We start from the raw sequence: 22,437 nt of genomic DNA, 5'->3' as shown, positions 1-22,437 counted from the left end.
AGGACCTGCCAACGTCCGCTTATTGCCACACCTGAGACCTGCCATCGTCTCCACACCGCCGCTCCCGCATCGCCTTGCCTCCTGAGTGCTACAGGATACGGCTTCTGTCTATCATCACACTTGCGGTGTTGCAGACACCTGAGACCTGCCATCGTCTCTACACCTGCGGTGTTACATACACCTGTGGCCTGCCATCGTCTCTACACCTGCGGTGTTACATACACCTGTGGCCTGCCATCGTCTCCACACCTGCGGTGTTACATACACCTGAGACCTGCCATCGTCTCCACACCGCTGCTCCCGCACTGCCTGGCCTCCTGAGTGCTACAGGACACGGCTTCTGTTCATCATCACATCTGCGGTGAGCTTCTGGTCGTATATGTGTGGGGGTTTAAAAGTGAAGCAGTACGCAGGCTAGGAGATATCAATATCATTCTCATCATAGGCGGCGTCTAAATTCTATTTCAAAACATACCTTTTCCAGTACAACATATACGGAGGTATTTGCAATCCACGGTGGACTTTGTTCTTTAAACAGAGTTTGAAGCGAGACATCTCTTCATCAATACTCTGCATTGGTTCCATAAATATTAATTGGATACTCCATGCTTTACAAAATATGGGACATTGTTACTAGTTATTAGCGATGGTCAGTCGATCTTATGCTCTATTTTCAGCAATCACCTTGTTTAATTAATTATGTGTATTTTTTAAACATTTTAATAAATGGTATTTATCTATTCAGCACCTTGCGCTCTCTTATATAGTTATGTAATTATAATTATATTTACAAAATCATCCAGGGAAAGGCTGCTCCAATCCATTGTTCTCACAACACGGCTGCTTCAGAGTCACGGGCGGATTCTGAATTTTCCAAAGTCACATTTGGAACCGACCCGGAGATTGTCGTTTCTGGGAATGATCCTGGATATGGAAGTACAGCGGGTGTTCCTTCTGCAGGACAAGGCGTTGGTGATCCAATCCATGGTCCGGGATGTCTTGAAGCCACCCTGGGTGTATGTTCATCAATGCATTCGCCTATTGGGAAAAATGGTGGCCTCCTACGAGGCTCTCCAGTATGAGAGGTTTCATGCTTGGACCTTCCAACTGGACCTCCTGGACAAGTGGTCGGGATCTCACCTCCACATGCATCAGAGAATTCGTCTGTCACCAAGTGCGAGGATTTCACTCCTATGGTGGCTCCAATTGCCTCACCTGCTGGAGGGCCGCAGGTTCGGGATTCTTGACTGGGTCCTGCTAACGACGGATGCGAGCCTTCAGGGCTGCGGAGCAGTCACTCAAGGGGTGACCTTCCAGGGAGGATGGTCAAGCCTGGAAGCCGGCCTGCCCATCAACATTCTGGAACTAAGAGCCGTCTACAGCGGTCTTCTTTAGGCGGCCCCTCTTCTAAGAAACAGGGCCATTCAAGTACAGTCGGACAACGTAACAACAGTGGCTTACATAAACCGACAGGGCGAAACGAAGAGCAGAGCGGCGATGTCAGAAGTCACAAGAATACTCCTATGGACGAAAAAGCACTCGTTGGCGCTGTCAGCTATCTACATTCCAGGAGTATACAACTTCGAAGCAGACTTCCTCAGCAGACACGATCTCCATCCGGGAGAGTGGGGCCTCCATCCGGGAGGTGTTCAGGGAGGTAACAGATCTTTGGGGTTTACCCCAAATAGACATGATGGCCTCTTGTCTCAACAAGAAGCTTTGGCGTTATTGTTCCAGGTCGAGGGACCCTCAGGCAGTGGCGGTGGACGCCCTGGTGTCTCCGTGGGTGTTCCAGTCAGTTACAAGTTTCCACCACTCCCACTCATTCCAAGAATACTAAAGCTCATAAGGAGAACAAGGGTTCAAGCAATCCTCATTGCCCCAGACTGGCCAAGACGGGCTTGGTACGCAGCCCTCTGTAATTACTGCAAGAAGAACCGAGGCCTCTTTCTCTTCGGGAGGACCTGCTGCAGCAGGGTCTGTTCGCCTATCAAGACTTACCACAGCTGCATTTGACGGCATGGAAGTTGAGCGCCTGATTGCTCGGAAGGGTATTCTGAAAGAAGTGATTCCTACCCTCATACAGGCTAGGAAAGGGGTAACGTCTTAACATTACCATCGTATTTGGAAGAAATATGTCTCTTGGTGTGAGTACAAGAAGTTTCCTGCGGTGGAATTTACACTGGGACGTTTCCTCCTCTTCCTGCAGGCAGGAGTGGATATGGGGCTGAGATTGGGATCTGTGAAGGTCCAGATTTCAGCCCTGTCCATTTTCTTTCAGAAACAATTGGCTGCCCTCCCGGAGATTCAGACCTTTTTGAAGGGAGTTCTGCATATTCAACCTCCCTTTGTACCTACGGCGCCTTGGGACCGTAACGTGGTGTTGCAGGTTTCCAGTCTGATTGGTTTGAGCCTCTACAGGATTTGGAGCTCAAATTTCTTACATGGAAGTTGCTCACTTTGTTGGCTTTAGCTTCTGCTAGGCGTGTCTCTGAGTTGGAAGCTTTGTCATGCAAAAGCCCTTACTTGATCTTTCATGAGGATAGGGCTGAGCTCCGGACTCGTCAGCAGTTCCTTCCAAAGGTTGTATCGGCATTTCATATCAACCAACCTGTTGTGGTGCCAGTGGCTACTGACCCCTCGATTACTTCAAAGTCCTTGGATGTCGTGAGGGCTCTGAAGATTTATGTGAAGAGAAGTTCTCATCACAGGAAATCGTACTCTTTGTTTGTCCTATATGATCCCAAGAAAATTAGGTGTCCTGCTTCTAAGCAGCCTGTTTCTCGCTGGATTAGGTTCAGTATCCAGCATGCCTATTCTACGGCAGGACTGCCGTGTCCAAAATCTGTTAAGGCCCACTCTACTCGTAAGGTGGGGTTTTCCTGGGCGGCTGCCCGGGTTGTGTCGGCAACGCAGCTTTGCCGAGCGGCAACTTGGTCTGTGTTGAACACGTTTGCAAGGTTCTACAAGTTCGATACTTTGGCCTCTGATGATATGAAGTTCGGTCAATCTGTTCTGCAGGAGCCTCCGCGCTCTCCCTCCCGTTCTGGGAGCTTTGGCACATCCCCATGGTACTAATGTGGACCCCAGCATCTAGAACGTTAGAGAAAATAGGATTTTGGTACCTACCGGTAAATCCTTTTCTCGTAGTCCGTAGAGGATGCTGGGCGCCCGCCCAGCGCTTCGTTTTCCTGCTTATGTTATTCGGTTCAGTACCACTTTGTTTAGTTGCATACTGCATAGTTACTGGGTAAGTAAGGTTTCATCCGTTGCTGATTTAGTTCAAGCAAGTTGACTTGACGTGCCTATTTTGTGTGAGCTGGTATGAATCTCACCACTATCTGTGTTAAGTCCTTTTCTCGAAGTATGTCGTCTCCTCGGGCACAGTTTCTAGACTGAGTCTGGTAGGAGGGGCATAGAGGGAGGAGCCAGCCCACACTCTTAAACTCTTAAAGTGCCAGTGGCTTCTGGTGGACCCGTCTATACCCATGGTACTAATGTGGACCCCAGCTTCCTCTACGGACTACGAGAAAAGGATTTACCGGTAGGTACCAATATCCTATTTTCAAATAAAATATAAACAAATAGGGAAATAAACAGAACAAACCAATCCAGTCTCTTTGGATTCAATAGTTATGGGATGAGGTATCCAGTTGATGACTTTTGGAGCATCTGTATCCTTCGATAGCCTCATGCAGAATGAACACCTTCCAGCCAGTGTATCATATATTTAAAACCCAGGCTGCATTGAGTACATACCATTGTAATGACAGTGATAGTGGATGGAAGAGCAAATTACCATTAATTCCATTTCCTTGAAATATTCCATTCCAGATTTCTCAGCCATATTGTTCGGGATGATATATTTCTCAGATACTTAAAGAAAGAGGAGGTTCTGCATTATATACCATCTGGGGACATGTTTATTTTATTTTTTTATATGTTATTTATCATGTAATTATCTAACTTATATGAGAAGCTAACCATTGTAATGGCTGTCATTTGAGTATTTCAATTAAAGTGAACTATGGATTTTAATCTTTTTGCCAATATATGGCTAATGCCTTTTTTATGTGCAGGATGATAATTTTGTGGTTGAATACTGCGTCAATGCACCATGGCCAACCTATGAAACTACCTTTGATATGCTGACTTATGCAAAGACCAGAGTAAGTAATTGTTTGCACGTTTTTTGTTTAGCATTTATTACTGATAAGCCTGCTGACGTTTTTATAGGATACCAATTTAATCTGTTATAAATTGAAATATTTTTTTTTCCGTCCGCAAGGACTAAAAGTCGCTTTACAGGGGATCTGTATGGGATCCCGCGGCCAGGATCCCGGAGGGCAGGAGACTGACGCCGGGGACTCAACAGCCAGAATCCTGTCGGCGAGCTCAGCTTGTCCTCTCGCTGGCTCGCTGTGCTCTCCACGCTTTGGGCCCAGTGGTGACATTTGGTTGCCACACTATTATATTCCCCCTCGGGTGGTTGTGTGGACCACCACCCAAGTGGAAATACTGAGCTTAGGTCAGGATTACGTCCGCCAGAATTTTCCCGGCTGTCTTGATTCCGGTGTCTGTATTCTGACCGCCGGGATCCCGACGTCTGTATTCTGACCGCCGGGATCCCGACGTCTGTATTCTGGCCTCCGGGATACCTACGTACGTTAATTTAACCGCAAATATCGCACTGTGGGGGTCATTCCGAGTTGATCGTAGCTGTGCTAGCACAGCTACGATCATTCACACTCACATGGGGGGGGGGGCTAGTTCGCCCCGCATGTCAGTGCCAGCTCCTTCCCCCTGCAGAAGTGCAAAGGCATCGCACAGTAGAGATGCCTTTGCACTTCAAGAGTGCTGGCTGGGAGCTACTCGTCCCACCCCGGGCCACAGCGGCTGCGTGTGAAGTCACGCAGCCGCCGCAGCCCGCTCCCCCCTAAACAGCGGCTTGACGCCACCATCCAGCCCCCACCCGCCCAGCGACCGCCTCTGCCTCAGAGGCGATCGCTAGGCAACGACGGCTGGCATGTGCCGGCGCATGCGCAGTTATGACCAGATCGCTGCACTGCGAGAAACTGCAGCAAGCGATCGGGTAGGAATGACCCCCTTAGTACAATGGATTTAGTATTACAGCATGTTAAAAAAACATAGAGAGCAAGGTAAGCATAATGCAAAGTTGAAGCAGTCATATTGAGTAATAACTTCCGGGCGATATATATTCCACCCATGAAAGGTACCAGACGATGCCGTCATCTTGGGCGCACTACCTATGGTTACCCTTAGTGGAATAGGTCACTCCTAGAAGAGATGACACAAAATGGGGTGGTTGCAATGTCATAATGTTTGGAGTAGGGTAATAACATAAGCGTCAGCTCCTTGTATTTTTCATCACATGCAAGAGTGCACCAGGGTCCTAATTCAGATCTGATCTGATAGTTAGCACATCTACGATCATTACTCTGAATTGCGGGGGGATGTAGTTTTGGAAGGAAAAAGAAAGACTTTGTGTTGGGGCACACTTTGGAAATATGAAATATGTTAAAACTTACATTTATTAAAGTTAATCATAAGAAAAAGGGATCGACATAGACTTTAGTATAAAAACAAACACCTATAGGATACTTAAATTATGTAAATATTAGGGTTAAAATACCATCTATCGACACTAATCATATTCCATAGTGGACAGTGTCAATTTGACATTTACGCCTATGGTGAAAAATATTTCAAAACAGAGATATATATGATATCTAAGTGTATGAGCAGTACATTTACTACTGTAATAAAATTAAATGAGTAACGTTTAAACTCCTTGATAATTGCTCCCTTGGTGCTGTGGGTAATCAGCTAAGCAAAGTTTAATTTTTAGGTGTTTGAATATGTGTCATTAGATTTCTATTCCTAACAAGAGGATGTAGATATAGGGGTATATGCAATTGCGGTCGAATTCCCGAAAATGTCGAAAAACGGGACATTTTCGCCCCAAAAAAATTTTTGACAATGCAATTCAGTACTTTTCGCCAAAAAAACGGACTTTCCAAATTCGACTTTTTGAAATTCGACATTTGTCAAATTCGACATTTCTGCAATGGTACAAATCGGCAATTCGACAAAAGTATATTCAGTTGAAGATTGTAAATTCGACAACAGTGCTTTTAGACAGTAAATTCGTCATTTTCAATCTGCCACACTTTGCTGGCGGAATCTAATAAAATGTTTTAAAAACATGAGAAAGATTCTCAGGTTGATACACTATGTGCATGTAAATACTTGTCATAATACAGACATACCATAAATTAGAGTCATCGTACTCATAATATGCAGATGAAAGGTTATGTCTAGAATATTATTATTGATTTTATTGTAATATTTTATGGTTTTTTTTGTGTATTGCCGGCCGGCATTGAATACATATAATGTGCTTTTAGTAAAAATTGATAACTAATGAAAAATAAAATCCACATCAGATGTGAATAGCGCTTTCTCATTTTTTTGGTCTTCCTGTTTTAAAAACATGTTTTTTTTTTTTGTGTTTTTTTAATTGGTAATAGCATATCTATCTATATTAGAAGGGATTAGGTACTTGGTTTGTCTGTTTTGGAGGCACAAGTATTTATATATTTTTAAAAATATTATTATTATTATTATTATTATTATTATTTTTAAATGGAATTGTAAAAATCTGGAAAAAAAAATGCGTGGGGTCCCCCCTCTTAAGCATAACCAGCCTCGGGCTCTTCGAGCCGGTCCTGGTTCTAAAAATCTGGGGGGAAAACTGACATGGGATCCCCCGTATTTTTAAAACCAGCACCGGGCTCTGCGCCTGGTGCAAAAAATACGGGGGACAAAAAGCGTAGGGGTCCCCCGTATTTTTTACACCAGCATCGGGCTCCACTAGCTGGGTAGATAATGCCACAGCCGGGGGTCACTTTTATACAGCGCCCTGCGGCCGTGGCATTAAATACGTAACTAGTCACCCCTGACCGAGGTACCCTGGAGGAGTGGGGACCCGCAGAGCCAATCAGGTGAGTGCCACGAAGTGGCGCTTCCTGATTGGCTGAAGGGACCTTTCTGTGACAGGAGTCACGGGGGGTCTTTGCATTCGGGGAAAGGGGTCCCATGTGTGAACATGGGACCCCTTTCAGTCCGCCTGGTCCGGTGTTCGTTTTTTTTTTTGCCAAGTACGTGGATTATAATAAAAGACCACAGGACACTGGATCAGGTGAGTATAATTTTATTCACAGGTACCCCGGATCGTCGGCGACATTGGAGACGTGGCAGTCGGCAGGTCAACATAGGCAAGTATGTGTGTCGGCATGTCTGAAATAAACTTTTACTTTCACAGTGTCTGTGTCCTGTTTTTATTTGGGTATTTTATTTCTAGTAGAACTACAGGTACCAGCGGGCCCGTTTTTCTCCCGCATGCTGGTACTTGTGGTTCTCCAAGTACCTGCTTGCTGGGAGGCTTGCTGGGACTTGTAGTAGTACTACTGGAAAAAACAATATTCTTTCATTTTTCCAAGGCTATCAGCCCCCCATCCGCAGCCCTTGGATGGGGGGGACAGCCTCAGGCTTCACCCCTGGCCCTTGGGTGGCTGGAGGGGGGGGGACCCCTTGATTGAAGGGGACCCACTCCTCCAGGGTACCCCGGCCAGGGGTGACTAGTTGCGTATTTAATGCCACGGCCGCAGGGCGCTGTATAAAAGTGACCCCCGGCTGTGGCATTATCTACCCAGCTAGTGGAGCCCGATGCTGGTGTAAAAAATACGGGGGACCCCTACTCTTTTTGTACCCCGTATTTTTTGCACCAGCACCAGGCGCAGAGCCCGGTGCTGGTTTTAAATATACGGGGGATCCCCTGTCAGTTTTCCCCCCGGATTTTTAGAACCAGGACCGGCTCGAAGAGCCCGAGGCTGGTTATGCTTAGGAGGGGGGACCACGCAATTTTTTTCCGGGTTTTTCCCCGGTTTTTTTAACATTTTTTAAAATCTAATCAAAATCCGTCAAATCGGCCGTTTTTTGACAGCGGGGCTGTCTAATCCGTTTTTTATTGAATATGTTGAATTCCGGCACCCACCTGCCGGAATTCGACGGTCGAATTTTGTCGGATTAAAAAATGGGCGAAAAATTGCCGCGATTCGCCGGCAATTGCATATACCCCATAGAGGTAAAGCCAATGTTTCCTCCACCACTTCTGCTGTTTGCTGGGAAATAGGGCTACTGCACCTGATATTCCAAGGTAGTCACCTATCCTTGTACTTATCTGTCACGTCTTTACTTCCAAGATCAGACTGATTTGGGTGTGGCCAGTGAAGTGTGGCAGTAGTATTGTGATCCAACAAATGTGTATGGTTTTGGCATGTATACCAAAAGTGAGAACTTCTGCTGTCCTGCTAGCCTGCCCCAAGTCCCTGTTACAGTGTGCATTGCAGGGAACTTGATGTCTGGCAATTGAGAGAGAGTTCTCGAATAAGTAGGGATAGAGAGGGTGCACCCCTACTTCTGCTGTCTAATGTCATATACGGTTATAGAGGACATTGGGTGAGAGAGATGGGGTGCTGAGAGAATTTTTTCTTTTATTAGAAATGCATGACAGATGGTCTACCAGGTGGTTTGTAAACATCATAACCTTTTTTGCCAGAAATGTGTGGTAAAACTTAGGCACAGAACATAGGCACAGAAAATTAAAGCCCAAAAAAGCTATATAACCTTTTTTGCCAGAAATATGTAGTAAAACTTTCACCTTTTCCAGACCATGGTTTTTATTAGGTATTGGTGGACAGTCTAACCTCCTTTGTCAGAAATGCATGACAGGTACTTAGTAGAAATAAGCACAACTTTAATCAGTAGCAATGGGTTACCATGTCAGTAATTTGTATATTCAAAATGTGCCCTCAAATTCCTATGGCTTTTTAAAAAAAAAAAAAAACAAGTCCAAAGCATATGTTGGTACATCAAATTGGGAAAAACAATAATGACCCCCTTATAAGAAAAAGGGATTGATCACAGGCACATGTAAACTGACTGTTTACAATAGGTTCTATGTAAAGGTCCATACACATACACTTGCCGATAAAATGAGCGTCGTCGCTTATTTTCCCCCTCCTTGAGCGACGTCGCTCATTTTATCGGCAAGTGTGTATGCCGCCAGCGACAACCGATGCGCGGACCCGCGGGTCGGAAACTATCGTCGCCAGTGCATGCATGCAGGATCTGGACTGTCGTCCACGACCTGCATGCAGGGCTGGCGGAGGCGTGACGTTACTGAGCGATATGAGCGGTCATATCGCTTAGTGTGTACAGTCGACCGCCGGCCCGCGAGGGGAAACATTAGATGACGTCGCTCACAGAGCGATATCGTCTCATGTGTACGGACCTTAAGCTTATTCAGAAAATAATTACAAATATCATATACATTTATCAGTTAACAAAACATGAACATAGATAATTAAAGGCCCAAATGGGCTATACGATACCAAGGGAGGACGGAGTGGACCAGACCATGCACTGTCTGGTTCCACTGGTTCACATTCACAGACGAACCGTTTCACCAATGTGTGCCCAGCATGTCAGGCCCTACCCCACCCCCCGTTCTAACGCCGTTGGTACGCCACCTCCCGCCCCACAACCGCCTCTGCCTGTCAATCAGGCAGAGGCGATCGCAGCCCTGAGATGCTTTATTCATCTCACTGGGCTCCCAGGGTGCGCACTCCAATAAAAAATTCAGACTGCGATCTCTGCCCCTGGTGAGGCAGCCATGTTGGGTACAACGGTTACACTGTAGCAGATAAGCCATACAAGGACCCAAGGTGGGATGCGGTCAACATCCCGCTGGACGGGATCCCGGCGGTCGAGATACCGACGCCGGAATCCCGACCGCCACAATCCCGACATATTCTCCCTCTGTGGGTATCCACGACACCCATTGAGGGAGAATATAATAGTGTGCCAAGCGTAGCGAGGCACCGTGTCGCAGCGTGGCGAGCGAAGCGAGCCCGCAAGGGGCTGCGTTCCGCTCGCCACCCCTGTCGGGATTGTGTGGTCGGGATTCCGGCGGCGGTATTTCGCCCGCCGGGATCCCGTCCAGCGGGATTACGTACTGATCCCCCCAAGGTATATATTGAAAAACTGACACGTGTGAAATATGGTATATACTATATGAATAGATCAACATGTAGTACATCCTGCCCATGGAAAACCATCCGAGGCATCCATCTAGGGCGCAATGCGTAGGTTGCTGCTGGCAGGAGGTGCAAATAAGAGGTAAAGCATACAGCGGGGGTTACAAGAAGAAAATAGAAGAGCAAAACACAGTGGCATGAAAGGTAGTAGGTGAGATCAATATAAAAGTAATGGCATGAGATTTCACAAGTTTCAGGGAGCACAAGATGACATTTGCAGCAGTAAGGGAGCAAGGTGGTCCAGTCGCGTGGGTGGAGGATGCAATCAGGAGGGGGTCCGGAGTACTGTGGCATCGGAGGTCGAGGTCTAGAAGCGTGGACACAGTCCGGAGTCATTAGGAGCCAGGCTACAGATAGTGGAATAGTGTGGCAGGATTGCTAGCAATGAAGAGGTCGTGAATAACGGTCACTTAGTTACGAATGAATCTATATGTTTTCACAGCTAGGCTATAGAAATACTGTACAAGGCACTAGTATCTGTTGAGTGCTGTAGTTGATTACTTATGTTTTTAGTAATTTATGTACCAATTGACATTATTTGTGTAGGATAAGGGATGTTAGCTATTCTGCAAAATTTAAAAGATAATTTGTATGTTATAATGACAAACAAATACAGAATGTTTTATGTGGTTAATGTATGTGTTGTGAAGATTTGCTGTACAAGAATTGTGCTCTGTTTTCTTGTGTTTATAGTGAGATGGGTTTAAATAACTGATGGCTCACTGTTATCGAATACTTTGCACTTTTTTGGACCCTGTATGATGTTGATCTTTAGATATGGCTTTTTGTATCCTAGAACTAGACAGCACTCTTTTTGGAAATATTTTTTGTTGTGTTGCGCCTGTCACCAATACATGTATTACTGGTAATAAAGGTAGCTTCCTCATGCTTGTAGATTGCCTACATCTCCAACCTCATCTCCTTACATACTCCGTACCATCCTCTCCTGTCGGCCAATGACCGTTGCCTCTACTCTACCCTGGTCACTGCATCCCGTGCGCGAATCCAAGAATTTGCCTGCGCTGCCCCCTAAACTGGAACGTGCTCCCTTGTTCTATTAGACTCTCCCCGGACTTGCAAAGCTTCAAACGGGCACTGAAAACTTACCTGTTCAAAGCACACCCTACCGCATAACCTTGTCTCTAGGCCGCTCCCCCAACCCACTGCCTCATACATCTCTGCCTTGCTTATTTCCTTCCACCAGGGCACCTTCCGCTTGCTTGTGCCTCATGTCACCTGTCTGTCTCCCCCTTCCCCATAGATTGTAAGCTCCTTGGAGCAGGGCCCCCTTCCCTCCCATTCTCACAGCCCTCTTCTCTTGCACTTCAATTACAGCTCTCTCCTCAGTTATATCTGCATCTCCTCTCGCTCATGAACATTCCTATTTCTCATACGTCCTAGAGGATGCTGGGGTCCACTTCAGTACCATGGGGTATAGATGGTTCCGCAGGAGCCATGGGCACTCTTAGACTTTTCAAAGGGTGTGAACTGGCTCCTCCGTCTATGCCCCTCCTCCAGACCTCAGTTTTAGAAATGTGCCCAGGCAGTCTGGATGCACTCCAGGGGAGCTCTACTGAGTTTCTCTGAAAAGACTTATGTTAGGTTTTTTATTTTCAGGGAGGACTGCTGGCAACAGTCTCCCTGCTTCGTGGGACTGAGGGGGCAGAAGTAGGAAGCAACTTCCTGAATAGTTTCATGGCTCTGCTTCTGGCTGACAGGACACCATTAGCTCTTGAAGGGTACTGAACGCTAGCTGTGTGTAGATGCTCACTCCCACAGCACACCGTCACCCCCCTTGCAGAGGCAGATGTCAGGAGAGTGTTAGAAGAGAGATCTTCAATCAAGGTGACTGCTAAAGGTACCGCGCGGCTGGCGGGAGCGCAGCACGCCATACTGCCCACACAACACAGGCACTGCAGGGCGCGGGGAGGGGGGGCAGCATGAAACCTTATAAAACTGGTAGAAAAGGGGCATAAGATGTCGAGGCACAGCCCTACCCCCACCAGTATAAATATAGTTATCACAATCTCTGAGGAGAAACGTGCCATTGCGGGGCGGAGCTTCCTACTCAGCCAGCACACTGCTCAGCGCCATTTTCTCTCCTCAGGCAGCAGAGACAACGCTGGTCCACCCCCGCTACTGAATAAAAGTATCAGGGTGCAAAACGGGGGGGGGGGCGGGGGGGGGGGGGGCACAGTGTAATTGGTGCTTTATATTGTGTATTTACATTATAAAAAAGTGCTGCATGTCAGTGGGCATTTTATGTTTCACAGGCATTGTGTTACTGGCGCTGGGTTAGTGAACTGGCTGCTCCTATCTGTGTCCTTCTGACAGATTTTACTGTGGGTCTGTCCCCTATAAGTCCCGGAGTGTCCGTGGTGTGTTTGTGCACGTGTGTGACATGTCTGAGGCAGGGAGTTCTTCCCCTGAGGGAGCCATTTTAGGGAGACAGAGTTGTAATGTGGTGGCGCTGCCGGCACACCACGAGCCTGAATGGGTGAAAGAAATACGTGGTAGTGTAAATCACATCAGTAGGAGATTAGATAAGTCTGAGTCTCATGCAGAATGCTGGAGAAAATCAGTGGAAGATGTGATTTTTCAGGGTTCTGCTTTCTCATCCGCAGGCGACCCCTCTTGGTCACATAAGAGACCGTTTGCAAACATTGTACATACTGATACCGACACAGACTCTGATTCCTGTTTCGACAATAGTGATTCCAGGGGGATAGATCCCAAATTGGCAAAAAGCATTCAATATATGATTGTTGCTATAAAGGAGGTCTTAGAAGTTACGGAAGCCCCTACTGTACCTCAGGAGAAGGCTTATTTCTATAAGGAAAAGAAATGTAAGGTAACTTTCCCTCCTTCCCACGAGCTAAATACTCTTTTTGAGGGAGTTTGGGTGAACCCTGAAAAGAAGTTTCATATTCCCAAAAGGAGTCAGATTGCTTATCCTTTCTCATTAGAGGACAGGAAAAGATGGTAGTCACCCCCGGTGTTAGACAGTGCACTGTCAAGGTTAACAAAAAAGGTGATTCTCCCTGCACCTGGGACGGCTTCGCTAAAGGAGCCGGCAGACCGCAAAATGGAGACTACGTTAAAATCTATTTATGTGGCCAATGGTACGCTGCTCAGACCCACCATTGCTTGCGCGTGGGTGAGTCGTGCTATCGAAAAATGGTCCGATAACTTGTCATCGGGAAATGACACGGTTGCTAGAGACGAGAATCTCCTAACGTTAGGTCATATCAAAGACGCTGCCGCATACATGCTGGAAGCTATGAAGGATATTGGACTCTTGGGTTTAAAAGCCGCTACCATGGCAGTATCGGTGCGGAGGGCGTTGTGGATTCGCCAGTGGAATGCTGATGCAGATTCCAAAAGAAATATGGAGGCTCTCCCGTATAAAGGTGAGGCCTTGTTTGGTGATGGTCTGGATGCGTTAGTCTCGGCGGCTACCGCAGGTAAGTCGACATTCTTGCCTTATGCTCCTACACCAGCGAAAAAGACACATCACTCTCACATGCAGTCCTCTCGGCCCAACAAATACAAAAAAGCCAAAGGTTCCCCCTTTTTTGCAGGTAGGGGAAGGGGAAAAGGAAAGAAATCCGCAGCGTCTCACGGATCGCATGAGCAGAAGTCCACCCCTGCTTGCCATTACCAGTTCCAGACGTTGCCTTTCGGACTCTCCACGGCACCGAGATGATGGGCCGCCTTCGTCAAAAAGGAGTCAATATAATTCCTTATCTGGATGATGATCTGATAAAAGCGAGATCCAGGGAACAGTTGGTGCAGAACATCGCACTCTCCTGTCAATACTCCAACAACACGGTTGGATCATAAATTTTCCAAAGTCGCAGTTGGAACTGACGAAGCGTGTCGATCCATCAATGCATTCGGTTGTTGGGGAAAATGGTAGCGGCCTACGAGGCCACACAGTTTGGCCGATTTCATGCCAGAGTATTCCAGTGGGACCTGTTGGACAAGTGGTCCGGATCCCACCTACACATGCACCGGAAAATAATCCTGTCCCCCAAAGCCAGGATTTCGCTCCTGTGGTGGCTACACAGATCTCACCTACTAGAGGGACGCAGGTTCGGGATTCACGACTGGGTCCTAATAACCACGGATGCAAGTTCCGAGTCTGGGGAGCTGTCACACAGGGGGAAAGCTTCCAAGGAAAATGGTCAAGTCAGGAAGCCTGTCTTCACATAAACGTTCTGGAATTGGGAGCCATTTACAACGGCCTTCTACAAGCGGTACATCTTCTTCAAGATCATCCCGTGCAGATCCAGTCGGACAATGTAACAGCAGTCGCGTACATAAACAGGCAAGGCGGAACGAAAAGCAGAGCGGCAATGGCAGAGGTGACAAGGATTCTCCTCTGGGCAGAAAGACATGTAAGAGCTCTGTCAGCAATTTTCATTCCGGGAGTGGACAACTGGGAAGCAGACTTCCTCAGCAGACACTATCTCCATCCAGGAGAGTGGGGCCTCCACCAAGAAGTCTTCGCAATGGCGACAAGTCTTTGGGGAGTTCCTCAAGTAGACATGATGGCATCTCGTCTAAACAAGAAGCTTCAGAGATATTGTTCCAGGTCGAGAGACCCTCAAGCAATAGCAGTGGATGCACTGGTGACCCAGTGGGTGTTTCTGTCTGTATATGTTTCCCCTGCACTTCCACTGATTCCAAAAGTTCTCAAAATTATAAGAACAACAAGAGTTCGAGCAATCTTCATTGCCCCAAACTGGCCAAGGAGGGCTTGGTATCCAGATCTTCAGGAGTTGCTCATAGAAGATCCTGGGCCCCTTCCTCCTCGAGAGGACCTACTACAGCAAGGGCCGTGTGTGGATCAAGACTTACCACGGCTTGACGGTATGGCTGTTGAGCACCGGATCGTAGCCCGAAAGGGTATTCCCAAGGAAGTCATCCCCACTCTATTTTAGGCCAGGAAAGGAGTAACGTCTAAACTTTACCACCGTATTTGAAGAAAATGTGTCTTGGTGTGAATCCAGGAAGGCTCCTACGGAAGAGTTTGAGTTGGGACGTTTTCTCCATTTTCTGCAGGCTGGTGTGGATGCGGGCCTTAGATTGGGGTCAATCAAGGTCCAGATTTCGGCCTTATCAGTTTTCTTTCAAAAACAATTGGCCTCCTTTCCAGAAGTTCAGACATTCGTGAAAGGGGGTTCTGCACATCCAGCCTCCATTTGTGCCTCCAGTGGCACCATGGGACCTTAATGTGGTGTTGCAGTTCCTTCAGTCAGATTGGTTTGAACCTCTGCAGGAGATAGAATTGAAGTTTCTCACTTGGAAGGTGGTGATGCTTTTGGCCTTAGCATCCGCAAGGCGGGTGTCTGAGTTGGGGGCCTATCTCACAAGAGCCCTTACCTGATCTTCCATGAAGATAGGGCAGAGTTAAGAACTCGTCAACAATTTCTTCCAGAGGTGGTTTCGTCCTTCCACATAAACTAACCTATTGTGGTGCCAGTAGCTACTGACACTTTTACTGAGTCACAGTCTCTAGATGTGGTTAGAGCTTTGAAGATTTATGTCGCAAGAACAGCTCGGTTACGGAAAACAGAGGCTTCCAGCAAGATTGGGTGTCCTGCTTCTAAGCATACTATTGTACGTTGGATCAGAGGGACAATTCAGCACGCTCATTCTACAGCAGGCTTGCCGGTACCAAAGTCGGTGAAGGCCCATTCTTCTAGGAAAGTGGGCTCATCCTGGGCGGCTGCCCGGGGCGTCTCTGCTTTACAACTTTGCTGAGCGGCTACTTGGTCAGGGTTATAAGTTTGACACTTTGGCCGATGAGGATCTAAAGTTTGGTCAATTGGTGCTGCAGGGTCATGCGCGCTCTCCCGCCCGTACTGGAGCTTTAGTATAACCCCATGGTACTGAAGTAAACCCCAGCATCCTCTAGGACGTATGAGAAACAGGATTTTAATACCTACCGGTAAATCCTTTTCTCCTAGTCCGTAGAGGATGCGTACTTTACCTGCAGTTTGTTCATTATAGTTACACAAGTTGTGTTACATTTGTTTTCAGCATGTTGCTGCAAATGGTTTATTCATGTTGGCGTGTGTTATGTTGAATGCCATGTTGTGTGGCATGGTTGAGATGTGAGCTGGTATGAATCTCACCATTAGTATAAAAGTAAATACTTTCCTCGAAATGTCTGTCTCCCTGGGCACAGTTCCTATAACTGAGGTCTGGAGGAAGGGCATAGAGGGAGGAGCCAGTTCACATCCTTTGAAAAGTCTTAGAGTGCCATTGGCTCCTGCGGAACCGTCTATACCCCATGGTACTGAAGTGGACCCCAGCATCCTCTGCTGACTAGGAGAAAAGGATTTACAGGTAGGTATTAAAATCCTGTTTTCTCTTACGTCCTAGAGGATGCTGGGGACTCCGTAAGGACCATGGGGTATAGACGGCTCCGCAGGAGACATGGGCACTGTAAGACTTTAGAATGGGTGTGCACTGGCTCCTCCCTCTATGCCCCTCCTCCAGACCTCAGTTAGATCCTGTGCCCAGAGGAGACTGGATGCACTGCAGGGGAGCTCTACTGAGTTTCTCTGAAAATACTTTTGTCAGGTTTTTTATTTTCAGGGAGCACTGCTGGCAACCGGCTCCCTGCATCGTGGGACTGAGGGGAGAGAAGCAGACCTACTTAACTGATAGGCTCTGCTTCTTAGGCTACTGGACACCATTAGCTCCAGAGGGTCGGAACACAGGTGTCGTCCTCGCTGTTCGTCCCGGAGCTGCGCCGCCGTCCTCCTCACAGAGCCGGAAGATAGAAGCCGGGTGAGTATAAGAAGAAAGAAGACTTCACAGGCGGCAGAAGACTTCAGATCTTCAGTGAGGTACCGCGCAGCGGTCACGCTGTGCGCTATTACACACACACACACACACACACACACACACACACACACACACACACACACACACACACACATGGCTCAGCAAGGGTGTAGGGCGCAGGGGGGGCGCCCTGGGCAGCAATAATTACCTCAAATTACACTGGCACAAGTATCAGATACTGCGGAGGCAGTATATTTATAAAACCCTGACCAGTTTAAAAAAATTGAGCGGGACCGAAGCCCGCCGTCGAGTGGGCGGGGCTTGATCCTCCAGCACTAACCAGCGCCATTTTCTCCACAGCATGCTGCAGAGAAGCTGCTCCCAGACTCTCCCCTGCTGAACACAGTGACAGGGTGCAATAACGAGGGGGGGGCACATTATTTCGTGCAAAATTGTATATTTATAAAGCGCTGGGACTTTTGGTTTCAGTATATTGTGGCGCTGGGTGTGTGCTGGTATACTCTCTCTCTGTCTCTCCAAAGGGCCTTATTGTGGGTCAGTCCCCATATTTCAGTTATCCCAGTGTGTGTGGGGGTGTCAGTACGTGTGTGTCGACTTGTCTGAAGCGGAAGGCTCATCTAGGGAGGAAGCAGAGCAGATGGTGGTGGTGTCTCCGTCGGCACAGCCGACACCTGATTGGGTGGACATGTGGAATGGTTTGAATGCTAATGTGGCTTTATTACATAAAAGATTGGACAAAGGAGTCCAAAGACAATGCTGGGAATCGACCCATGGCTTTTACTGTGTCACAGGACCCCTCAGGGTCCCATAAATGTCCCTTTACCCAGATAGCAGACACTGATACCGACACGGATTCTGAGTCCAGTGTCGACTATGATGAGGCGAGGTGGCACCCAAGAGTCGCCAAAAGTATTCAATATATGATTATTGCAATAAAAGATGTTTTGCATATCACAGAGGACCCCTATGTCCCTGACACGAGGGTCTGCAGGTTTAATGAAAAGAAACCTGAGGTAACTTTTCCTCCATCTCATGAGCTGGACGCTTTATTTGAATAAGCTTGGCAGACTCCTGACATGAGACTGCAGGTTCCCAAGGGAATTATTATGGCGTATCCTTTTCCCTCAAAGGACAGGTTACGGTGGGAATCCTCGTCCACAGTGGACAAGGCCTTAACGCGCTTGTCCAAAAAAGGTAGCACTACCGTCCCCGGATAGCAGCTTGGGCTGATAACTTGTCATCTGACATTGACACCCTAGACAAAGTTAGTATTGTGTTGACCTTAGGTCACATCAAGGATGCAGCATTATATATGAGAGAGGCTGCGAGAGATATTGGGCTTTTGGGTTCAAGAGCTAATGCCATGGCAGTTTCTGCTAGAAGGTCCCTGTGGACCCGTCAATGGACAGGGGATGCTGACTCAGAGGCATATGGAGGCTTTACCTCACAAAGGTGAACTTTTGACTTGGGGATGGCCTCGCGGACCTGGTTTCCACAGCTACCGCGGGTAAGTCTTCTTTTTTGCCTTGCGTTCCCCCTCAGCAAAAGAAAACACCTCATTACCAGATGCAGTCCTTTCGGACGCATAAGTTCGAAAGGAGGGGCGTGGCTCTTCTTTCCATGCCAGAGGAAGAGGTAGAGGGAAAAGAACACCGGCTACGGCTAATTCATAGGAACAAAAATCCTCCCCGGCCTCTACCAAATCCACCGCATTACGCTGGGGCTACGCTACGGGAGTCCGCACCAGTGGGGGCACGTCTTCAACTCTTCAGCCAAGTCTGGGTTCAGTTGGATTTGGATCCTTAGGTGGTTGAAATTGTATACCAAGGCTACAAACTGGAGTTCGAAGATGTGCCTCCAAACCGATTTTTCAAATCGGCCTTGCCAACTTCTTCCCCAGAGAGGGAAATAGTTTCAGCTGCCATACTAAAGCTGTGTCAACAGCAAGTGATTATCAAGGTTCCCCTAGTGCAACAAGGGAAAGGGTTTTATTCAACCCTATTTGTGGTCCGGATGGCTCGGTCAGACCAATTCTGAATCTAAAATCCCTAAACCTCTATTTGAGGAGGTTCAAACTTAAGATGGAATCTCTCAGGGCAATGATCTCCAGCCTGGAAGGGGGGATTTTATGGTGTCACTAGACATAAAGTATGTGTACCTTCATGTTCCCATATATACTACTCATCAGGCGTACCGGAGATTCGCTGTACAGGTTTGTCATTACCAGTTTCAGAAGTTGCCGTTTGGGTTTTCCACAGGCCCGAGGATTTTCACCAGGGTAATGGCGGAAATGATGGTGCTCCTGCGCAAGCAAGGCATCACAATTATCCCATACTGGGATTATCTCCTGATAAAAGCGAGTTCAAGGGAACAGTTATTAAAAAGCGTGTCTCTCTCCCTGAGAGTACTACAACAGCACGGCTGGATTCTAAATCTACCAAAGTCGCAGTTGGTTCCGACAACTCGACTGTCATTTTTGAACATGATTCTGGACACGGAATAACAAGGGGTTTTTCTCCCAATGGAAAAAGCCCAGGAACTCCAGAACATGGTCAAGGACCTGTTAAAGCCAAAAAGAGTGTCAGTTCATCACTGCACTCGAGTATTAGGAAAGATGGTGGCGGCCTACGAGGCCATTCCATTCGGCAGGTTCCATGCAGGGACTTTTCAGTGGGACCTTCTGGACAAGTGGTCAGGGTCCCATCTGCAGATGCTTCGGAAGATAACCCTGTCCCCCAGGGCCAGGGTCTCTCTCCTGTGGTGGCTGCAGAGTACTCGCCTTCTAGAGACCACGGACGCGAACCTCAGAGGATGGGGAGCAGTCACACAGGAAAAGATTTTCAGGGAATATGGTCAAGCCAGGAGGCTTGTTTAAACATCAATGTGCTGGAATTAAGGGCCATATACAACGGCCTGCGACAGGCGGAGAATCTTCTTCGCAACCTACCTGTTCTGATACAGTCAGACAACATCACAGCTGTGTGCATGTAAACCGCCAGGGTGGGACAAGAAGCAGAGCAGCAATGGCAGCAGCCACCAGGATTCTTTGCTGGGCGGAAAATCATGTAAGCGCTTTGTCAGCGGTCTTCATTCTGGGAGTAGACAACTGGGAAGCAGACTTCCTCAGCAGACACGATCTCCATCCAGGAGAGTGGGGACTTCATCAAGAAGTCTTTGCAGAGGTGATAGGTCGTTGGGGACTTCCTCAAATAGACATGATGGCGTCACGCCTCAACAGACAGCTACGGACGTATTGTTCCAGGTCAAGGGACCCTCAGGCAGTGGACGCCCTGGTGACACCGTGGATATTTTCAGTCGGTCTATGTGTTCCCTCCACTTCCTGTCATCTCGAAGATATTGAGAATCATAAGACGAACAAGAGTGCAGACAGTACTCATTGTTCCAGATTGGCCTCGAAGGGCCTGGTATTCAGATATTCAGGAAATGCCCTCAGAAGATCCGTGGCCTCTTCCTCTCAGGGAGCGCCTGTGTGTTCCAAGACTTACCGCAGTTACGTTTGACGGCATGGCGGTGGAACACCAAATCCTAGCTAGGAAAGGTATTCTGGGTGAAGTCATCCCTACTATAATTAAAGCTAGGAAGGAGGTAACGGCGAAACACTATCACCGCATCTGGAGGAAATATGTGTCTTGGTGTGAAGCCAAGAATGCTCCTACTGAAGATTTTCAGCTGGGTCGTTTTCTCCATTTGCTGCAGTCAGGTGTGGATATGGGCCTGAAGTTAGGCTCCATTAAGGTGCAGATTTCGGCCTTGTCTATATTCTTTCAGAAGGAATTGGCTTCTCTCCCAGAAGTCCAGACTTTTGTAAAGGGAGTGTTGCACATCAAACCTCCTTTTTTGTGCCTCTGGGGGCACCGTGGGACCTTAACGTGGTTACAGTAACTTAAATCACACTGGTTTGAACCTCTTCAAACGGTTGCATTGAAGTTTGGAAATTGGTCGTGTTATTGGCCTTGGCATCTGCAAGGCGGGTGTCCGAATTGGCGGCTTTGTCTCACAAGAGCCCCTATCTGATTTTCCATGCGGATCGAGCAGAGTTGAGGACTCGTCCTCATTTTCTGCCTAAGGTGGTTTCGTCATTTCATATGAACCAACCTATTGTGGTGCCTGTGGTTACGGGTGCTTTGGAGGATTCCAAGTCCCTTGATGTAGTCAGGGCCTTAAAGATTTATGTGGCCAGAACGGCTAGGGTTCGGAAAACAGAAGCACTGTTTGTCCGGTATGCGGCCAACAAGGTTAGCGCTCCTGCGTATAAGCAGACTATTGCTCGCTGGATCTGTAACGCGATTCAGCAGGCTCATTCTACGGCTGGACTGCCGGTTCCAAATTCAGTTAAGGCCCATTCCACTAGGAAGGTGGGCTCTTCTTGGACGGCTGCCCGGGGCGTCTCGGCATTACAGCTTTGCTGAGCAGCTACTTGGTCGGGTTCGAACACTTTTGCAAAATTCTACAAGTTTGATACCCAGGCTGATGAGGACCTCATGTTTGCTCAATCGGTGCTGCAGAGTCATCCGCACTCTCCTGCCCGGTCTGGAGCTTTGGTATAATACCCATGGTCCTTACGGAGTCCCCAGCATCCTCTAGGACGTAAGAGAAAATAAGATTTGAAACCTACCGGTAAATCTTTTTCTCTTAGTCTGTAGAGTATGCTGGGCGCCCGTCCCAGTGCGGACTACATCTGCAAGGCTTGTATATAGTTATTGCATACATAAGGGTTATGTTACAGTAGTGTTAAGTCTCTGGCTGATACTGTTTTGTTCATGCTGTTTACTGGTTTATTATATACCATGTTGTACGGTATGTATGGTGTGGGCTGGTATGTATCTCGCCCTTAGATTAACAAAAATCCTTTCCTCGTACTGTCCGTCTCCTCTGGGCACAGTCATAACTGAGGTCTGGAGGAGGGGCATAGAGGGAGGAGCCAGTGCACACCCATTCTACAGTCTTACAGTGCCCATGTCTCCTGCGGAGCCGTCTATACCCCATGGTCCTTACGGAGTCCCCAGCATCCTCTACGGACTAGGAGAAAAAGATTTACCGGTAGGTTTAAAATCTTATTTTTTCCACAGATGCCCTCCCCTATTATTATACTGATTACTTTTTTGATTCCTTACATGTCATCTTTATTGTGTGCTGAGAAATGTGATGCTAACAGTTACCTATGCTCTGTTTTAGGTTTTCTGTTTCTGTAATGTTAGGTTCTGTGTACTCTGTGCTGTTTTGATGTGTGTGTGTGTGTGTGTGTGTGTGTATGTATGTGTGTGTATGTATGTATATATATATATATATATATATATATATATATATATATATTTCTCTGACGTCCTAATGGATGCTGGGAACTCCGTAAGGACCATGGGGAATAGACTGGCTCCGCAAGAGACTGGGCACTCTAATGAAAAGATTAGGTACT

The 22,437-nt window shown here is 47.5% G+C and overlaps 1 protein-coding gene across 3 annotated transcripts in view; it reads left to right on the top strand.

The window, feature by feature from the left end:
• Positions 1 to 22,437, top strand: part of KNTC1 (kinetochore associated 1) — a 736,750-nt gene that overhangs the window by 209,740 nt on the left and 504,573 nt on the right. For all 3 annotated transcript variants that reach the window (XM_063964446.1, XM_063964444.1, XM_063964445.1), the window contains exon 18: positions 4,080 to 4,169. In XM_063964446.1, the coding sequence (XP_063820516.1) occupies positions 4,080 to 4,169 (90 nt within the window). The remainder of the gene's footprint in view (positions 1 to 4,079; positions 4,170 to 22,437) is intronic.

This window comes from Pseudophryne corroboree, chromosome 1, assembly GCF_028390025.1.
Source record: "Pseudophryne corroboree isolate aPseCor3 chromosome 1, aPseCor3.hap2, whole genome shotgun sequence".
Lineage (NCBI taxonomy): Eukaryota > Metazoa > Chordata > Amphibia > Anura > Myobatrachidae > Pseudophryne > Pseudophryne corroboree.
Note: the sequence above shows the minus strand (reverse complement) of the source record. Positions and strands in the feature narration are given on the sequence as shown.